The sequence below is a fragment of the Haemaphysalis longicornis genome, unplaced genomic scaffold (assembly GCF_048455015.1).
Source record: "Haemaphysalis longicornis isolate Haplotype H1 unplaced genomic scaffold, Haemaphysalis longicornis Haplotype H1 scaffold_1, whole genome shotgun sequence".
Lineage (NCBI taxonomy): Eukaryota > Metazoa > Arthropoda > Arachnida > Ixodida > Ixodidae > Haemaphysalis > Haemaphysalis longicornis.
In genome coordinates, this window is record NW_027526203.1 from 440,287,594 (window position 1) to 440,308,852 (window position 21,259).

At 43.9% G+C, this 21,259-nt stretch overlaps 1 protein-coding gene across 3 annotated transcripts in view; it reads right to left on the reverse strand.

Moving 5' to 3' along the window:
* Window positions 1-21,259, reverse strand: part of LOC144155834 (spermatogenesis-associated serine-rich protein 2-like) — a 39,301-nt gene that overhangs the window by 2,665 nt on the left and 15,377 nt on the right. The window contains exons 6-15 of one of the 3 annotated variants that reach the window (XM_077687512.1): window positions 18,890-19,043; window positions 16,504-16,619; window positions 13,485-13,502; window positions 13,262-13,391; window positions 12,031-12,089; window positions 10,345-10,454; window positions 8,868-8,948; window positions 3,446-3,467; window positions 3,249-3,365; window positions 1,971-2,020 (exon numbers count right to left, since the gene is read on the reverse strand). In XM_077687512.1, coding sequence (XP_077543638.1) covers window positions 1,971-2,020; window positions 3,249-3,365; window positions 3,446-3,467; window positions 8,868-8,948; window positions 10,345-10,454; window positions 12,031-12,089; window positions 13,262-13,391; window positions 13,485-13,502; window positions 16,504-16,619; window positions 18,890-19,043 — 857 coding nt within the window. Of the gene's footprint in view, window positions 1-1,970; window positions 2,021-3,239; window positions 3,366-3,445; window positions 3,468-8,867; window positions 8,949-10,344; window positions 10,455-12,030; window positions 12,090-13,261; window positions 13,392-13,484; window positions 13,503-16,503; window positions 16,620-18,889; window positions 19,044-21,259 lie in introns of all 3 variants that reach the window. The other 2 variants (XM_077687511.1, XM_077687513.1) reach the window with 2 other exon arrangements.

The following is a 21,259-nucleotide window of genomic DNA, read 5'->3' on the forward strand; positions in this document are numbered from 1 at the left end:
CGGCTGCAAGCTGTTTTTGTTTTTATGTGGAACTTGCCAGATGACAAACACAGAAGTTACCCCCATTAACCAAAGTTTGCTGCTTTGCAACCTGGGACTGCTCCTGATATCCCATGCAGCTAAGGCTTTTCAAAGTGTACCTTTCTTGGTCTCCATTGATTGTAGGGTTTAACGCGCCGACGCAACTCAGGCGATGAGGTGCGCCACAGAGGAGGGCTCCGGATTAATTTTGACCGCCTGGAAATCTTTAACGTGCGCCGAAATCTTGAACACACGGGCGTTTTTGCTTCTCGCCTCCATCAGAAAAACGGCCGCCGCGGCCGGAAATCGAACCCGCGACCTCGTGCTCAGCAGCGCAACGCCTTAGCCACTGAGCCACCGCGGCGGGTAGCTTTCTTGGTCTCACCGATGGTGATGTCGTAACCAAAATGCACTGCAGAAAAACCTGGTTCCATTGCATTATGAAGCCATCTATCCAAATGCGCCATCATCGCATTCAGGTCACTTAGCATTTCCTTTGGTTTTGTTGAGTGGGCATTGCAGTGTGTGTGTGTGTGTGTGTGTGTGCGTGCGTGTGTGTGTGCGCGTGTGTGTGTGTGTGCGCGCGCGCGTGCGTGTGTGTGAGTGTGCGTGTGAGTGTGTGTGTGTGCGTGTGTGTGCGCGCGTGTGTGTGCGCGTGTGTGTGTGTGTGGGGGGGGGGGGGGTGAGCTTTTTCGTGAGATACTCATTTGCTGTCATCTGAGTTTGGACTTTGTTAGAAAATTAAATGGGCAGATGAGATCAAGAAGTTTGCGGGGATAAATTGGTCGCAGTTAGCACAGGACTGGGATAATTGGAAATCTATGGGAGAGGCCTCTGCCCTGCAGTGGGCGCAGATAGGCTGATGATAACGATGATGATGAGTTTGGACTTAGATACGCAGGTAGTTTGCACTTTGATCATTGACGCTTGGACTTTGCTTGCAGCGGATTTGACTTTAACACTTTGCCATTTGATTTTCGTATGCAATAAAGCTTCACATTTCAACCATCGTCATTGTTAGACAGGGGAAGGGGGGGGGTAGGGGGGGTAGGGGGGGTAGGGGATTTGGGATTTGATTTCTTTTTTACCAGTCCCAGACAGTCCACAGGTAGTCTGTGAGCTCTCTAGGATAAGAAGCCGGATAGTAATGCATGACAAAAAAATACCAACGTTGGATCGCATTTTTAGCAGTCTGTGCTTTGTACAGTACAATTTGTTTTATAAGGGCCTGACAGTGGATTTGAACTGAATTCACCTACATTGAAACCAGAAGAGCAAGAATATATATAAGAGGCAAAATGGCCTGTTGTGGAAAGCGTGGGTGAGTAAACAGATAATGCCACAATGAAAATGAACACGGACTACCAAGTTTTGTAGCTGCGACAGTGAAGGAGAGGGCAGACGCATCTGATAGACGAAAGGATAGTGGCCACAATTCATTCCGGGGCTGTGAAGTGAAATACTGATCACGGCAGCTGCGCAGTTTCTTCTCCCGCGGCAGATGCCACTTGCTTAACCTAGACCAAGTGCTTGTGACGTTATCTGCCCGCCCTAGGAAGCGCCGTTTCCACTCCTGCCTTGTTCTTACTCCGTGATTGAAACCCACTGGCATTTTCCCATGCCACGAAGCTAAACGGCAATGGGTACTTGAAAGCGGCTCAGTATTTCATTCACCACAGCTCCCATCTCGAGGTTTCATCATGTTCCAGCTGCCCTATGTGGCAAGGGTTCTGTCTTGAAAACATGTCTTGTCCTAACTAAACATTCTGTGCAACATTTATTTACATAAGCTGCCTCTGTACAGGAAACTGGTCTAAAAATACCTGACACCTCAACGTGTCAAGCAGTGTGTGAGACGAGATGTGGAACCGCAACCCTTTCAGAAGTCACTGTCGGGTGACACAGGGTAAACAAAGACAAACTTATCAAAATAGAGGTAACGTAAATACCTCGTACTTCCTCCCTCCATACTCTTCATCCCTCGTCGTGTCATACGAATCTGGAAAAGATAAATTCGAAAACAAAGCGATTAAACTTTTTCGGCCACTGAACGCAACTTTTAATCACCCATTAAACTCAAATTAAACATGCACTTAGCATTATTCAATTGTACCTTGCTTCTTGTCTGTAATTTGCTTCCACTTAAATGCTTTTAATTATATTGTCACGAGATGATGACAAAGAGGGTAGTGGGTAATAGCATTTTCCTACCGTAAAATCCCGAGAGATAGCCCTCCTAAGATCGAAAGCAAATCGAGTGAAAATATGACGTGGGCTAACTTTCGGTGTGCAGTAAAAAAAGTTGAGAAATGTATCAGGCGCCAAAGAACGAACACGCATTTATTAGCACTGTATTCATTCGTCTTCGAAACCGTCGAACGAACAGTCGCTCTCACTGTCAAACAAAAGGTCGACCACCTCCTCACCCACGGAGTTCGACGCGGTTGGCAGGCAGCAGAAGGAGGGATCGCCAAAACGAGCCGCTCATGAACGTCTGAGTCTTCTTATCCATCGAGGGCTGTGGATATACCGCACCTTTTCAGGTTCCTGTGACCTGTGACCTGTTATCTCACCCTACCCACGCTAGCTAACCTCGTTTCCCCTGGCGTCATCCCCGGCTGGGATGATGCTATTGTCAGGGGTGGGTTATCTTTCGGTGTTTTTGAAAAAATTGGAAAATTGTGCCAAAAACAGGAGTGGGTTATCTTTCGGGGGTGGGGCATCTCTCGGGATTTTACGGTACGCTCCTCCGATGAAGATAAAGGTAAAGATGTGTGGGCCACGTAGCCCACTAGACTTCTCTCTGATGGCCGCCTTGCAAATACATCCTCCCCCTTCAACCATGGTTTGTGTCATTTGTCCTGCTGCCATGTAACACTGCACAACACTACATCCTATTCTTATTTCCCACTTAATTCTATATTCTGAAACTTTGGAGTTGACTTTTTCCAGCCTAAAAAATTTCTAGACAGTAAAGAAGTTTCCGTTGCAGAGCCCCAGCAACCCCATTGTTTTGATCCTCATTTTATAAGAGCACCTGTTTTCCTTCTGTTGAGGCCCTCCTGGATAAAACACCACTCTTACGTGACTAGCTCAGACCTAAACCCTGCACCCAGCAGAGCTCACATGGGCTAGCCAACTGCCAAGCCAGAAGTTGCAACCGTTCCTACTCTCACCAGCGATTACAGCAGCATGGGAAGACGCGATGCCGCACTCACAATACTGACTCTTGTAGCTCGGACTGGAGGTAGCTGATGGGTGGTAGCCAGAATCGTGGTAGCTTGAGCTAGCTCCCGAGGACAGTGACAGCCGGCGGGACGTATACGGGTCTCGGACGTGAATCACTGTGCCAGAAGGAGGAGAAGAAGTTTTTCAGCACAACATCACTGGAGTGAGCAGGTAAGACTTTAAAGCTGCTACTCACCCTGGCCAAAGTCCTTGATTTCCTGTAGGAACAAATGAAAACAAACTGTAAGCAACACTTCCATACAGTCCTGCTGTACTGCACACCCCACCATTCATCGAGAATGGTGTGCTATCACCATGGGACAATGCGCTGCGTTTTATTCAGAGGACAAAGTTTTAGATAAGCTCTACTCTGGTGCACATTATCACGGAGCAGAACTGAAAGCCCTCGGCAACTACTCAATCGAACACAAAAAAATTCAATGTACATTTACGGGATAAGTCGGACGGTAGTAAAAAATGCGACCAAGGCCCGCTTGCTCGAAGCCAAATAAGACAGTCTTATTTGCAGTCCAATCTTATTGGCAGTCTTATTCGGGGTCTTATGTTCCCTAGGCTATAAGACGCTTTCTGGAAACTTATAAGACAGCGAATAAGACTCTAAATAAGAACGCAATAAGACTGTGAATAAGCCTGCTCCGAGCAGTCTTATTCACAGTCTTATGCTGACGTGGTCGGTCATTTAATCATAAAGATCAACCTCCATACCGTGAAAAACGACTGCAGTAGCCGTACAAATGGCGAATGATACCAAGCGGCGGCCGTTCGACCGTCTGCTTGGAACAAATAAATGCCTGTTCCGAGGAGGTCGACGCCGTTGGAAACTCCTTCGGAAGAGAGGGTGGAAAGGGACAGAAAACGCCGGTGCCGGAAGCCGCAAGGCCTACCTACTTTGAAGTGGCACCGATGGCTGCAGCCAACCACCATTTTCAACTTTTGCTGTGCGCTATGGGCGTGTGCTTGTTTTTCCCGGGTAGCGCGGCTTTTTTTCTCTCTCAGGTCAAACAAAGATGGACAGGAATGATAGTCTGCGGCCCGATATTAGTCCCGAGCAGACATCGGGCGGCCAAGCGCGCGGTGTGAATGTGTGATCGTCTGCTATGCCAGCTGTCACCACAGTAGCTACGAAAAGGCAGCACGAAAAGGACGGAACAAATGTATTGTTTTATAAAATCATGCCCATTTTCTCAGGAACAACAAATAGGCGTTCACAATAGAACTACAATGTGACGACAAAATTACACACAACAGCAAAACGCTAGCAGCCTACAGGCTGCTACCTCTGCCCGTGAGCGTCAAATAAAATCGCGTTTTCAACGAGAAGCTGCGCAGACTTCACGTCTTTCCATCCTTCTCTTCGAAAGTGGCGGTTACGAAGCTTGATTGTTTGGGTTTGTACTTTGCGCATTCTGCTTGAGCAATTGGGATCCGGAGGCGGCACGTAAAAGCAGCATGAATAATATCAACATTCGGCTATATTCTACGGCGCAATTGTTTACAGCTGCAGCCCTCGCTGAAGTGCGGCCGGCTAGGCAGCGGGTGGTTGCGATCGTGTCGCCGTTTCAGGCGGTGTGAGCCTCTGGAGTGCTCGTTGCATCCGAGTCTACGACGATGAACCCGAAGCCAATTCGCAACTTTCTAATTTACGGTGAGATGAAACGCACGACTCGTATTGCGACAACGCGAGTCAACGTCGCTGCTTTTTGCGTCAGCCCAGTGTGTTTCTCGGGCCCACGCTTCGAGCAGACGATGTTTGTTTTACGCGGCCGGGCGACCGAGGCCCGGCCGCGTAAGTTGGCGTACCAAGGATGGCGGATCATTGTAACGCATCTGTCACAAGGATCAAATACGGCGTCTGATGGTCAGCATTTCTTGAATTTATCCAATCATGGTTGAAAATAAACGCTTGCCAAATGCTGGCGACGGCAACAAGCAGTTTTGCAGCGTATCCCCCGCTTTTCCCTAGGGGCCTCTCTCGTGCTCATCTAGGTACCCGCTGTCCCTATAGTCTTCAATAAGACTGTTCTGTAGACTGGCCCGAGTGCTTTCGAGCAAGCGCACTAGATCGAATCTTATTCGCGGCCTTATTGAAGTCCGTGAATAAGACTAGACTGTGAATAAGACTGCCAATAAGAATGTGTGTTCGTGCAAGCGGGCCCAGGTTCTCTAGCCAAAGTCTTGTAAAACAAAAAAAACTACAAAGCTTCACAAGCTTGGAATGAATTTTACAGCATCATCACTCAGGAGCCAAAATGGCCATTAGCTACTTTTAAAGCTCCCCTATTTGAGCATTTAAGGTACAATACGTGCCAAATGAAACGCGAACACGAAAATATGAATCAGAACACGCAAAATTGAAAAATACTGTTTGTTGAGGTCTAATAATGACATGCTATTGGTATATTCGAAAAGCCACATTTCTGGACTTGTTTTTGTAACCAAGCCACGCGTGATTTTGACTTTTATGGAAAGAAATCACGCTATTTGCGCGTTTTGCTTCATATTTTCGTGTTAGCGTTTCATTTGCCGCGTATTGTACAGGGCCACATCGAAATTAAAATTTTTACAAAAATTCCTTTTTGCGTTTTAGCAATTTCTGTTTCGTGCCTTAGCATGTTCTCAAATGAACTGCAAGAACCCATGTCCATACTTTAAGCCAAAGAAACATTACAGCCAACTGTGCCCTTCCCAACATAAAGCGCACAAGGAAAAGTTTTATTCTGTGCCATTTATTTTACATCGATAATTTGTTCGACACTGAATATTTTGAATGAAGTTGAAAGTTTTCTGTATAATGAACTGAATACAGCTGAATAAGTGTTGATAGCATTTGTATTAAGTTCTTAAGAATAAGCAAATTTTTCAAAAATGTTTTGTTCTAAAGAATGAAAAAGTTTCAGTAGCGGTTAGTTGTAGGGATTCTAGTCACACCCACATGGTTCACTCAAGGCATGGATGAGGAACCACCAGATAAACAAATTCGCTGTGCAAGAGCAGGATTGGCAGAACCTAAATGCTGTTATGTTATTTTACTCTTATTTTCTTTTAAGACAAGATGCGTTTCTTCTTGTCCTCACCTGTTTTACGAGGTAAACATCTCTGCAAAGCTTCCTTTCTTCGGTGAGAGAAATGAACGGGTGATGTGAGGGTGGGGAGCAGCAAAGAGGGTTTGCTAGAAGTGCCTAGTAAGAAAATTCATGGCTAAGTGCTCCTCATGACGCAGGACAGCTTCAGTTGGCTTCTTAGTGCTCAAACGGACACTAAGCAGAGTTGTAAATGTTGTGAAGGTCTAGAGTGTCCAAACCATGTCATGTGAACAGCAAAGAAGAGCAGGCCTGGCATGCTACCCAGTCAAGCACTGAATGAGGGTTCAGGATCAACCATCGCACACACCAGTCATCCTCCTATCAAGTGTGTGGGCTAGCAGAGAAGTGCTACCATCATCGCTCCCCACTACCACATACTGTAAAGGAAAGTTTGACATCCACCTAAATGCAGACATACGGCTACATTTAGGTGGATGTCAAACTTTCCTTTACAGAAACTTACTCCACCTTGGGGATTTCCCCTTAATCTGGTCGATTACCACATACTGTTTCAGTTTGCCCCTGAATAAAGAAGAAAAAATGAACACTGAGGTTAATCACTCAATCACACTACTCACCAATGTGATTTCGCCGTGGTAAACAGTGTGGGAGCCTACAATGCTGCCAGGTGCTTTTTCTTTTAACCCTACAAATATCTTATGACTTTAGACACCCACTGCGTAGTAAATAAAGTTACATGATGCCGTCACAGATAAAGCCTTGATAAAGTCCTTTTAGTGTCCGTTTACGCAAAATTCGAAAGATTTGATTGACTTCACTTCACACAATAAAACAAATACTTTTAGAACTACACACTGCACAAAACATTTTGAATGACTCACTGAGTCATTCCCCTAAAATATTCCTTTCTGACTGCGGTGTATGTTAGCATAGGTAGACAGCCTGCTAAATGTACGCAGTGTGGCTGTGTACATATGGGGGTGCAAGTTTCCAGGACACGATTTCAACTACCAAGGTCATTTCTCTGCAGCCTGATGGCTGAGCACTTCATGTATACCTGTGAGTGGAAAAGGACACTTTGGAGCATTATCACCATAAACCTAACAGGAGTTTAGGCACCAGGCTGTGGGAAAATTAACTTTGACTGTTGAAATCCTATCCTGGAAACTTTTGTCCTTGGGTGCACATACTTATAGCCATACTATGTGCATCTCTTTATACTTCACCTGTCCTGGAAACCTCCTTGGGTGTACATACTTATAGCCATACTATGTGCATCTCTTTATACTCCACAAATTAAAGCTCCTAGAAATTGATCCACCAACTGCCTGGTAAGTACCGTAATTACCCGATTCTAACGCGCCCCCGATTCTAACGTGCACCCTATTTTCCTGGCAAAAAAAACGAAAAAACTTGCACTTCCGATTGTAACGCGCACGGAACTTTGTGAGCAAGAAAAACGAATGCGAGATAAACGGGCGATTTATTTCTCGAATATCACCCATCTCCCTCCTCGTCGCTCTCCGCTGACCACAACATCTCGTCCTTGGTGCCGTCAAGCGCGTTCGCGATGCCACACTTCATAACGAACGTTCAACCATGATCGATGGGATCGTGGCCCACGCCTCGCATTCCAATCCTGCGAACTTCTCCAGAGGCGCACGCTTCAGCCGACCACTCGTTTTGAACGCGTGAGAGCCGCTGCTGCCATTGCTGTTATCAAGTGCGCAAGTGGAACGATTTGACGATTGTTGTGAACGCCGATAGAAAAGCCGGGCCGCCTATGCTTCCTGCGTCCGAAAATTGTTGCTAAAAGCTTTGGCGTCATCTTGAGATGGCGATGGGTGAGACGAAATTTCTGTTGTTTCGGCAGTTTCGGTTTCGTATCCGATTCTAACGCGCATGCGATTTTTCGACCTATTTTCCGGAAAAAAGGTGCGCGTTAGAATCGGGTAATTACGGTAAGCCAATATATAAACACACAAGTGAAACACTGCAGTAGACGACATATTCTTCCTTCCCATTAAAATTTGTAGTAGTGAGGAAGTACTACGCAAGCATTAACCCTTTCCGGACTGGACCTTTTACCCACTCTCAAAGTGGGTAAAAGGTGCAGACCAGAACGGCTGGACCTTTTACTTACTTGTGAGAAAAAAGTAAGAAAAACTCCGAAATTTAACTTTGAACACCACAGTCGGGCGCACCCCGACAGTGGACCACTATGGCTGCGTTGCCGTGTATGGCTCGTGTCGGGCAGGGCCCGACAACGGACCTGAACAAAGACAGGTTCAAAACTGCATCATGTACAATTCAATGCACAACCAAACCACAGAAGAGCCTCACAGACAGAAGTTGCCCTGGGTTCCTCTTTTTAACATGCTTATCCAAGTAGAGTTTTCGCCAGGTTATACCTTTCTGGGAACACCATTATATTTGATGCATCCTGATAAGTCCATACCCAATTATCACACATGCACCACGCAAAAGGACTGAGCTATTAATGCCTTCATGCCACTGCCTTTGATGACCACAGCTTGCAACGTAACTTCTTACCTTCTCAATTTTCTCCTTCGAACTTGCAAATCTGGCAGTTTTGCCAAGTTCTTCATCATACTTGCGTTCCACAACAAAATGCTGCAAAAAAAAAAAAAAAAAAATCTTTCTGCATTAGAATTTAAAAATTTTACAGCCAGGTGGTACACATGACTCAGAGCTGTTTTAGCTTTATGCACATCTAATTTACACAATACAATACCTGTTACCACGTTGAAGCCTGCCTACATGCAGGGGAAAAAAAAATGACATGAATCTGCATACGAACTACAAACAAAATTTCTGAATTTAAGGTGAGCCTGCCTAAAGTTACCTTTGGCTAACAGCCCAAGCGAAAATTTTAGAACTTAACTGCCTTTCCCTTCTCTCCCCCCCAAGTTGTACCTTGAAAACAATGAACAAAATCCTCCCCCTATGGACTTAAGGACGATGATTTCATTGTGTTAAATGGGTTGCTCACCACCAATTAACAGCAGCCTAAACATGTGATGGGCAAGGTGCCGTGCTAAAAAGCAACAGCGCTGGTCAAACGAGCCGTAAAAATCATTTGCCGTAGATCATTTCCATGGATGATTCAAGTTAGAGCCCTCACTTTTTTAAAACCACTGACGCCTTGCCTTGACACTGTTTTGTGTATTCTGAGAAGAACATCACGGACATTGACAAGCTATAAAATCTCCCCCTACCCAACAGCAGCAGTGAAATCACCGGGGAGGTAACAAAAATAGGGTAGCCGGTTACGCTAACCCTATGCTAATATTGAAGCGGACATGATCGAACAGAACCAGAGGCACCATCACAGTCACGCAATCCTGCTTATTGGCGGCAGCTTTTGTAGGTGCAAGCCACTCACCTGACTAGCACTTGATACGTCATAGAAAGCGAGAAAGTTGCCGGCCAGTTGCCACTGTTCAATGCATTTTTTTTTCATTATCCACCTGAACTGCTTAAGGTTTGCCTTAAAATTGGCATGGCTTATCTTGACACAGCAATTTTTCACATGAACCAAACTCGTACTTACCGTAAAGTTTTGATAGGACGCCCACCCAAATTACAGAGATATCAAGTGATAAATACGGGATGGGTGAACTTTCAGGTCAGGTGCGAAAAACAAACAAACAAACAAAAAAAGTGGCCGCACCCCCAACCGAAACTACGTAGGTATCAAGTAAAAAAGTCTGACAAGTTGTGTCTCCTTCGTTCAAAATCCAGGCATCGGCGGTGTTTGCGGTCGCGGAACATTTTCGCAGAGGGAGCTCCCCGGGCTTTCAAAGGCGTCGAAGCTAGCGCGATTTTAGGGGTGGGTGATCTTTGGGGTCTTTTAGTAAATTGAATATTTCGTCCCTCAAGGGGGTGGGCGATGTGGGAGGGCGTCCTCTCCGAACTTTACGGTGGTCACTGCAGTTTTTTAAACGATCACTTTAATGTCTCAGCCACTTAGCCACTACAGCGGGTCCACTGTGCTGTGTGCACTTACCTTGATGTCATCCCGCAACTCAATCAAATCTTGGTCAGACAGGGTGGGGGCCGTCTCACTGCGCGCCTTGAGCTCAGCTGCTAGCTTCTGGCGTCGTTGCAGCACAGCACCTGAACGCAGCAAGCACAGTTGATCCTATAAAATCTTACACAGGTACTCTCTACTGCACACGATAGTTGGCTCAACCATGCAGAGCTCTAACATTGAGCATCATGCTCAGAAGACCCATGGCTTAGAGGGGTTTGACAGTGAACACAAAACACCTTGTTTTACTGCAGGATTACCGCATTTTAAGGTAAGCTATCTGCCGCGGCAATAGGGCTTTTTTTTCAACCTAGATATAATGATAGGAACCGCCTCACCCTGAGTAGAGGCCGATTTGCAAACTAATAAAGGGATTCTTGACACTTCTACACTTCCGAAAGCAGCACACACTGAAAGTGGATTCCAAAGAGAATATTAAAGGTCTACGCAGTCCAAACTCAGATATTATAATACTGGCATGACAGAACCTGAAGTTTGACAATGGCAACAGCTGTGCACTATAAAAAAATTATTATGGGCAGGATGTGACAATTTAATGTGAAAACACAATTAACTGAGTAGGTCGAAAACACGGCTTCGTTATGGCCAAGAGATGGCACACAAAATCGCCAACGAATGGCCCACAAAATGGTGGAAGAACAAGAAGATTCCCAGAGGAGCTCTTGTAAACAAAATGAAGTACCACAATAGGGGGAAAAGGGGGGGGGGGGGGGGGAAGTAAATTTGACGACATTAAGTGCAGGAGAAACAAGGGACACACAAAGTAAACAGGACATAATGCTACTCACAACTTATTTATTTTTACTGCAATTTGCCCAATTTTATATGGCAACAAACCCAGAAAACATAAGAAAGGCAGAAGAGGAAAGCGCCTAAACAACACGAGCTTTAAAAAGTGGTGGATGAAGGAGGGTGACACGTGGAAAGGCTTCAATGCAAAAATGCACGTGCATGGTAAAACCTTTTAAGGTGATAAGGATTGTATTTCTTTCTTTGTTAATAATATGGAAGCGGTGCTAATGCAATAGCCATTCAGTGAAACCATCTGGTGGGTCTCAATAATTTCTCGGGTTGGCTGATCCCATATCACACCCATAGCGGTCTTATCGAAATATCACCTACACATGTACACTACCCACTATGGATGCCCAGATGCCCGTTAACAGTCTTTTCCATGCTGCTCCTATGCTCTCTTAACCTGCTGTTTATGCAACCCCCGAGGATTGTCCGATACACTGCCTGCCACATAATGAAATAGAGTACACAGTTCCTCCAGAACAATTTGTCAACTAGGTACGACGCTTATTTTCATGTTTTCTTTTTTTTCCCCCCTCTGTTGACACGGCTTATACGTTCGAACAATTTGTTGAAAGCAGAGAAGACAATATTAACACTGACACATTGTCCCATTTCCTTCAAATTGTGCAAAATTCCGTGCTGATACGACGCAATGGCGCCCTTCAACTTCTTTCTTTTTTTCCTTATCACATTAAAATTCTCAATGTTATTTGCTTTACAAATGAGCAGTAAGCAAAAAATTTATGAACCTAAAGTCAAGAGGGTGCGGGCACTTTTTACTGCGCTCTTGCACAATGGCTGATAAATGTGTCTATGCAAAAATAATTAAGCTAGAGTACTTACGAGCATCATTTTTCACTTTTTCCATTTCCTCTTCTAGATGAGCCTGGCGTTCACTCAAACTGCACAAAATTTTGGAAAGGCAACATTAACACTCGGTACCTGTACAATGTTCACAGAATAAGGTGTAACCACAAGCAGAGCTTTGAACTGGGCTAGTTTGCAATGCATTTTATTGTAAAAGGTATTAAAAGACAAAGAAACATACGGCACAAAAACACACTTGAAGCGCAAACTTCCAAACGTTTTAATTTCTAAAGGTGGCAGTTTGTACGCACTACAGTGAAGCAACATGACAAGGGAAAAGACAAAGAAACACCAGAAGTGGAAGCACTACAATTGCATTCTCTGCAATAAAGCATGCAGTGCTGTCAACATCAGTGCTGTCAACAAGCTTACAATCATTCTTGCTTTTGGGCTCAACTCTGGCAAGTCCTCAATGTAAAAGACATGTGCTTTTTGTATGAAATTGCTACCACTCTGCTGAATCCACCGAAGCCTCTCTAGCTTATGAGTGGGAACAGCTAATAAGGACTAACTTTGTTCTAGAAGCTTTTTCTTTGGGGATTCAAACTCAGATCATGTTTTCTTGAACCAGTATTAGCAGATTGCAGAACAGTGCGTGTTAAGCACCAGTGGCTTGCCCTATTTACCGTTGCGTGTGCTGACCTATCATTAATTTGACGCACTTGCTTCGGCAAAGGTGTACTGGTGTCATTTCCATGACGGATATGATGTCACTGAAATCTTGGTGTATCTTGGCATATAACACTTTCGTGTAAAAATATAAAACCCGAAAACAAACAACCCTATGTATAAAGTACTCTTTAGTTCTAAAAGTTGCTTCCTCGCAAGAAGACCCTGTGCGCAGGGGTGCACCCTTTTCAGGCCGCTTGCTTCGTTGTACTGGTGTCATTTCCGTGACGGATATGACGTCACTCCAATGTTTGTGTATCCCACCGGAATAAAACACTTTCGCGTTAAAAACCTCAGCTCTAAAAATGACAAGCTTCCAAGCCAAAATGTAACAGGGCATAAATTCTTACTAAAAGCTCAAAGGTTTTGCTGATTTGCCTAAAAAGCCACTCAATGGCACCATTTAAAATCATTTTCATCAAAGCTCTGTCACAAACAAAATTGTGCTTGATCTTTTTCTTTTTTAAACATGGGCCAGCACACTTTCTACTTCAGGAGTGAAGAGTGAGCATACAGGGTAATCAGATATAAAGCTTACGTCTTTTGTACTTCCAGAAAAGCCGTCTTTATTGCCTTCTCAGCTTTCGTAAGCTGTTCCTCCAGAAGAACCTGAACCCTCTGAAGGGCTACGGTCTGACGGGAAAGATCCTTTAGGGATTTTTCAAGGCCTGCAAAAGAAACAAGGCATCCAACGACAAAAGAATTAGGTCTCCCGCCCCTCGAGGTGCTGAGCAAAAAGTGCATGCTTAAAAGGGTCCTACCGAGTCCGTCCTGGATGGCTTGTACACAAAGGCAAACAGAACAGCAATTAACCAACAAGAACGCAACACCTTTCTCTCTCTCACACACACACACACACACATGCACATTACTGCTGAAGAGCCTGAAAACATTGTGGTGAGTTAGCAATGAAACCTTTGCCAGTTAATTTAAAGCAGGCTATATTTTCTTCAGTATGCTTTCATACTAGCAGCCAAAATGAACAGACACCAGGATAAACGTTTTTGTGAATACCTGAAACTAGTTCTGCAAAGAGGTGACTTTCATAAAGATATTGTATACATTTGAAGCCCTTAGGTCTAAGACTACTAGCCGTTCATTGCGGTAATATACTTGGTAGTTCACAACTTCTCAGTACATCCATGCAAAACAGCAAGGTGTCACTGACGATCAGGGAAGAGCTTCAGCTTTGGTGCAACATGCCTTTTTTCTGCTTTGGAACCTGTAATTTATGTGTGTAACAAGCTGCAATGGCTGAAATTAAACTGCCGCTTGTACAGCCTTCAATCAACTGACTTAGGTGTACACCTAAGAGGGGCAAAGCTCTGACTGCAAGATCGTGTCGGAAGAAGAAGAAGAAGGAAAAAAAAAAAAAAAAAAAAAAAAGCCTCAGCTGCGTGCATCAGGTGGGTCGTTCGTCTCCTTGCGATGGCAGAGGATTTGTTAAAACGAAAGGAAGAATAAAATATATCTTTGTTGCCTCACTTTTTATTTTTCGGAAGTCAGCCACTTTAGATTATTGCAAATGACTTTCTTTTTTTTTGCGAGCTCAAACTTTTGCTAAGTGAAGCTTCAGATTATTTCGTGAGTACTGAATTTCGCGACATGACAGGCTTGTCTACAAAATAAAAATGCACAAGAAAATTTTAAATTATCCCTCAACTATTAAAACTGTACCTCAACATTCCCGCCCTGGAAATTCGCCACTTTCTTGATTCTTCCTTCAACAAAAACTACATAATAATTTCCCTTCACAAAGCAATACAGTTCTCCCCCTCACCCATTCACCACATCACCTCTAACTTGAACGCTTGCACAGTAAACTAACACTTTCAACAAATACTTTTTACCCACAGCCACAGCCACTGAAGACTGGAATGATGTGCCTGATCCCATAGTAAATGAATGCAACCTTAATTTTAACATTCAAACACCTAATCACGGATCACTTCATTTGTTGTTATTTACAGTTACAGTTCCTTTCATGAACATCTGCTCCCCTCAGTAATTACTATTTTGACCATGAACCTGACTTGCGTTTATGTGTGTACCGTCAACCGTCCAGTTGAATTTTGTACTTGCCTTTCGGCCCTTTCCTGTAATGTAATACCCTGCATGAGGCCTCTAAGGGCACGATGAATGATGATGGTGATGATAGGGAAAGCTCTATTCATCACTCTCACATGGCATTTACTTTCATAATATTATATCAGTTTCTTTAAAAACTGGTAGGCCATATAGAAATATTTACTAATCCAAATTCCCACACGACCACTAAAAGTGACAAGCAAACTACTGTGCCCGCACAGAACTCTACATGTGGCTGTTGAAACATGTTACCTTCTACATTTGGCATTTTTGCATTGCCAACACATCATGGTTCTAAACTTTAAAATGTAACCCCAAGAGCTTTATGAGCAAGTGTTTGTTTTTATTACATGGAGGAAAGAACCAAGTGCTATTTTTGTCTCAATGTAAAGTAGTGGGCTGAACGGCTGGCCGCATCACAAAACAAGGGTCAAGATCCCAGTAATAGGCCACACATGCCACGTGACAGCAACAAGTGACCACAAGTGCTGGTGCTTTACAGCAGATGGCCCTCCACCCCTATGCCACTCATGCATACATTCCATTCTCGTGGGAGTGACTGCTACTGCTCCTCCAGAATGCTTCCTTCTCCATGAATAAAACAAAGCTCTAAAATGGCATTTCAGCAGCAAAATCTGTTTTCAGGAGACTCATATTCTGCTTGCAATGTTGTTTCACAATCAAAGCTCCAAGGGCACCCGCCGCGGTGGCTCAGTGGCTAAGGCATTGCACTGCTGAGCACGAGGATGCGGCTTCGATTCCCGGCCGCAGCAGCCGCTTTTCTGATGGAGGTGAAAAGCAAAAACACCCGTGTGTACGAGATTTCGGCGCACGTTACAGATCCCCAGGTGGTCAAAATTAATCCGGAGTCCTCCACTCCGGCGCGCCTCATCGCCTGCGTTGCGTCGGCGCGTTAAACCCTACAATCAATAAATCAAAGCTCCAAGGGCTTGGAGTTTCTTATTGAACCCTTTGAGATATTCCAACATAACTTTTCAGTGCCACTAATGTATTAACATAGCATAACTGCCGTAAAATGAGCACCAGCAGGGTGTCTAAATACTGGGGAAGTGCTGCCATTGCATTAGTCATGTAAACTTTTGTTTCATTGTGGTCCCATTTTCCAGGCCTCATGGAAACCGATTTTCATGTGGCGTAGCTCTCGGCTGGCATTGTTTACCTCCCGTTGATGGGAATGAAATAAAAAATTGGAGGGCGATCCCAGTGATGTGATGCTGAGAGTGTCAGCTGCTGTCATGGCTTTATCTGACATTGCACGGATACTGCACCTCGATTTAACTTACAATATCATTGACATTGTGTCAATACTGTTTTTAGCGAGACTGAGTGATGTGAAGTGGGTCATGTGATCATGCATGTAAATTCCTCATGCCTAAATTATATACTCTTTTATAAGAAACGTTTACAAAATGCGTACATATTAGAGCAAAGACATACTGATTTTAATATATTCAATTTGCTTTGGAGAATGTTTTTATTAGTTATACTTGCACACTTCTAAAAATAATGCAGTTTTTTAAAGCACAACAAGCAGTTAATTTTCTGGGAAGAAAAAAAAAAGAAAACCTGCTTGAGAGAGAACATTTCAGACAGACAGCACTGCACAAAATGTCTGCAGCCTGAATTATAACAGGCTGTACCATGTTTGTATTGTACACAGGCTTCACTTACACGTCTTCTTGGGAAGGGTGCTGCTCGAAGGAGCAGGGCTTGCTCCATTACCATCCATACATTTGACATCAGGGCTGGATTTAGAGCGACCAGTGTTGTGTGAATACGTTGGTTTGCTGTTAAAATGAGAAATCGCGCTTAGAAAAAATGAACACACAAAAAAATGCAAGCCCGTGCACCCACACACACACACACATACGAACAACCAGAACCAGAGTTGTACTTACTGCACTTGATGCTGTAAATGTAACCCTAAAAACACTGAGGCAATAAAAGGTGACCCACAGGTGCCGGCCTAAACTGCAATGTGACAACTTCCCAATATTAACAACATTCTATGTGACCAAGTCAGTTCAATTGATGCAGTACATTTATTCAGCTATGGGCAAGCAAGCAGTATAATAAAACAGAAAGGAATAAATTTAACTGCTCACAATTGAAAACGATGTGTTCGTAAATATGAGTGCAGAAATTAAGGAGACACTAAAGGCTGAATAGCTTCATTTGAAATGAAAGATCACTCTACGCGTAGTCTCTAGCAGCTCGTTTGATGAAAAATGATGTTTGGTTTGTTTAGAAATAGATCAAATTTAATATTCCTCTTTCCCTTTCCTACCCATTCTTTTCCATTATGTAAAAAAGCAACATTCAGAGTCATGATTCAGAAAGCCACAGAAACCTGTGAAAAGCTGCCACCTAATAAAAAAAAAAAGGCACGCATAGGAAGAACCACTGAAGGCTCCAGCGTAGTGGACAGCAAAAGTTGCCAGATGACTTGGTCACTTAGCTTGGCCAGTGATTTCTCTATTTTGCCTCTGACTTTCCTAATATACACATTCGTACACTCTGACATTAACAAATGACGATAACCTCAAGTTTTCGCCACAATAATTTCAATGCGAGAGCATTGTATAATTCCTTCAGTAAAAACTCGGCACTGGCATGACTACGAAGGTACCAAAAATCCCATCGGCTGTGATGCGTCATGTGGCTGCGAATGCAGCTATGCGCTGGCCTGGTGTCCCCATGGGTACAGTGCACTAGAAGGTATAGGCGTTTCATGCGGGGGAAATACCAATGGAGAGCGGGGGTGGCCCCTTTTGCGGTGAAAAAATTGAAAGAAAGTGGAGAAGAACATCACACCCAGCGGGCCGGCGGGCATGTTTTTCTCCACTTTCTTTCTTTTTAAAAAATATATCCATTTCAAGAAGAATAAAATGACCTACCCCATTTTCCCCTTTGCTTTCCTTGGCTTTCTTGACAGCCTAGATTTATCTGTTTTTGGATCGTCTGTCGTGTGCTGTGCCAGGTTACCCCGCTTTCCAAAATAAGGCTCACGATTCTTTGTCCACGTTTTTTGCTTTGTTCTTGTTTTACCTTTATTATTCTGTTCGTGTGTGTATGTGCTCGTGACATGGTGTCATGAGATTCACTGCAGGTGAACAGGTTGCCTGAACTACGAAATTCAACTGTGTGTAGTTTAAAAGAACTAGCCTTTAGTAGCTCACTCAGCTCCATTACAGCCATGAAAGGTGTTTTTTAACCAAAAATATGCAAGAAATGTTGAAGAACTTCAAATTTTTTCCACAAGGGTGCATCCAGCTTATGATAGTGTTAAAAAAAAAACAAGCACCTCAATAAAAAGAAGAAAAAAAAAAAGCTTCCCGTGATCGGAATTGCACCTGGATCCCTCTCGTTATGAAGCCGACGTCTATCCGATTGCGCCATTCAGGCACGGTATTAAAGTGAAGCTTTCTATGCCTCACTGATGGCGATGTAGTTACGACAAAACGCACTGCAGGAAAGCCACCTTTACACAATGAGTTCCCACAAAGGCACATCCACCATACCACAAGCATAGACAACGGGAGGTCTTTATGTGCAAAACACAATATGGCAGAGCACTGGAATAGACATTCGCATTGTAACACAATCGCTGCTGATGATGAACGTTCCATCATCGCATTCGGGTCGCTCAGCATTTCCTATGGGTTCGTTGCGCAAGTGTTGGCTTTGGACTTTGGCTTTGGACTTTGGGAGCATGGATTTTGGACGTTGATTTGACTCAGTTTGCATGGGGAAAGCTTCGCGTTTTAACCATCTTTTTCTTAAGAAAAGGGCTTCAGTTTTTTTTCCTTAGGTCTGTTCACAAAGTTTGCGATAAAATTGGTAACATTGTTATCTGGACAAGGCAACCTTTTTAATTACGAAGCTTGTACTTTGTCTTAATGGCCCCAATAAAGAAGAGACTGACCACAATGCCACAGGGTCGTCATACAAAGCATCCCACAATAAATGCAAATAAGAGCTACAGTGTAAGTGTCCCATGTAAAAATAACACCTACAAAAATCCACTAAAATGAATAGCGTCAGCAAGCGCACGTACCTGCTCTTGGTTTCAATGGGAACCACTTCCTCACGCTTGATCTCATCATCCTGAAAAAAGGCCTCTGGTGGATCCTCATCACCCCAGCCATAGGACACTTCAGCAGGCTTCACCAGCTCACTGCCATTTTGATTATGCGAATTCACAGGTGCTTCTGAAAGCAAATGCGCCAAAGGTCGACACTATTTTATTCCCAAACTAACCAAATGACATACATGAAAGTGCTTGCCCCTTTAATCTATTTCATGCTTACTCAGTCATAAAGGCCTTTTTCTCACAGAGAAATATCACAAATCTGACCCCCTCACCCCCAAAAGCCAACCCTGCAACACAACTCTTACACGCTGCGGCTAAGTAAATGAAGTCACACAAAGGCCACAACAAGTGTACAGCTAGGAGCATTGTTTGTCAAGAGAATTACAGTAAATGGGTCAGAATCAGTGAGGAAATTCAATCGCTTCATTAAACTCCAGAACCCTTTAATAAAAATGTGGTCCGAAGTGTTAAGACAAAATTACCCGGTCTCCGTTAAGCACTTTTGCACTAAACTGTCAAAGTGATAGCCCAATCTCAAAAATAAGTGCCATGCCACAAAACTGAAAGGACCCTTTTCACAACCTTTCACCTTCATAAAAAGGATGCTGTGTGACAGGCATTTCGCGAAGACAGCTTTGGGCTAATTTTTAAAGCAAGATTTGATTTTATATCCAGAATTTTTCTATTCAGCGAGGAATTTTCCTGTTTCCCTGTGGAAGAAGCGAGGTTTCCAATAATGAACCCACATTCCTTACTGCACGGTGAATGCAAGTGACAGATTAGTAGTTCGTTTGGATCATGCCTTCTACTTGCAAGTGCACCATGAGCATGAATTAGCAGAGTTAAATTCTTTTAACAATTTCCGCAAAGCCATCACAGCAACTCCTTGTCTCCAATTTTATAGCAAGCAGGGTGTTTATGTGCACTCTTTCCACCTTATCAAAACAAGTATCGAAGGGTGCGTCTGCCTAAATTGCCTCTGTTTACATTCTTGGTGCTTATAATACTGTATTAGCTGTGGCAGGAGTTTATTCACCTGCACCCTGCAGTGGGTTGTACTCAAGTGTCGTGGGGAATAAGGGAGTTTTCATTACAGAACCTATATGCAAGTGTTCGGTTCAACTTTCTCTTTCCTTATGCAAAATAAGAACTGTCGAAACATACATTCCCAGCCGCACCCTGGTTAAAATGAGACTAGCCATGGCAACAGGAGGCTGTAGTTTGGATGACGCTATGTGTCCAACATCTTTAATCAACCTCAAACCTTACTGGGAGTTTCAGTTATACCGCTGTCACATGGGCACTTTCAATCGCGATTGAGTCGATCCGGATCGAGCTCAATCCGGATTGGGTGCTGCTACACGGCAGTTTCAATCGCGATCGAGCCCGATCCCGCTCGAACTCCTGGTTTCTCAAGTGCGATTGAGGTTTCCAAGCGCTATTGGACGAAAGCGGTGATACTCTCGTCCCCGCTGACTCATGGAACAGAAAGAAGTTGACGACTTCAACTAACGCCAGAAATGGTATCAAATAACTTGATTTGATCTAAATAAGCACGCAGTAACATTTACATAGTTACGTATACCTACAACCGCGCAAAGTTAACAGACGCCGGCCGCGAAGTACATGTTTGGCGCCATCTGGCGTACAAGAGTGCAACCGGTGCAACTTCTCAATTGGGATTGAAACGTGCCATGTAGCAGCGGCGGTGCACCGAGCACGCTCAATCGCACTTTGCTTCGCCCGGATTGAAAGTGCCCGTGTGACAGGGGTATTATATACACTATGTATGCATTTGCATATCCCCAGGCAGTTGAACTAAGATTTTGCCATTACTGAAAATTCTTAAAGCAACGCGAATTTATTAAAAAACTAAAAAGAAAAAAAAAATACACAAGTTTACCACAAGTGGCAGTTCCAAGAACATTTCTGTAAGTTCTACGTAAGAAAATGGCATGCAGGGCAGCACCAGGCACAACAAATTATTTGACTCGCAGGCATGCCACTTGACTCGCAGGCATGCCACAACACCATGATGGCATGCCTGCGAGTCAGGCTTATTTTTTGTGTCAAGCTAACTCTGCTCTAGGTCCTAGTCTCAGTACTAACAAAGCATGATTTTTTTTTTTTTTTACACCTGCCTTGCGAATGTCCCCAAATGCACAAAAATCTCCGCTGAGGGCATTTTTGTGGGCTAAGGGCATTTCGTGTATAATTTGAATACATAAAAAGTGCTGAGGCCAGAATTGGTGCAGGCGCCTCATAATAAACGTACAGAGTTGGCAAATGAGCTTATCTAGTGCCACGGTGTCAAAGCCTTTTCGTCAATAGAGC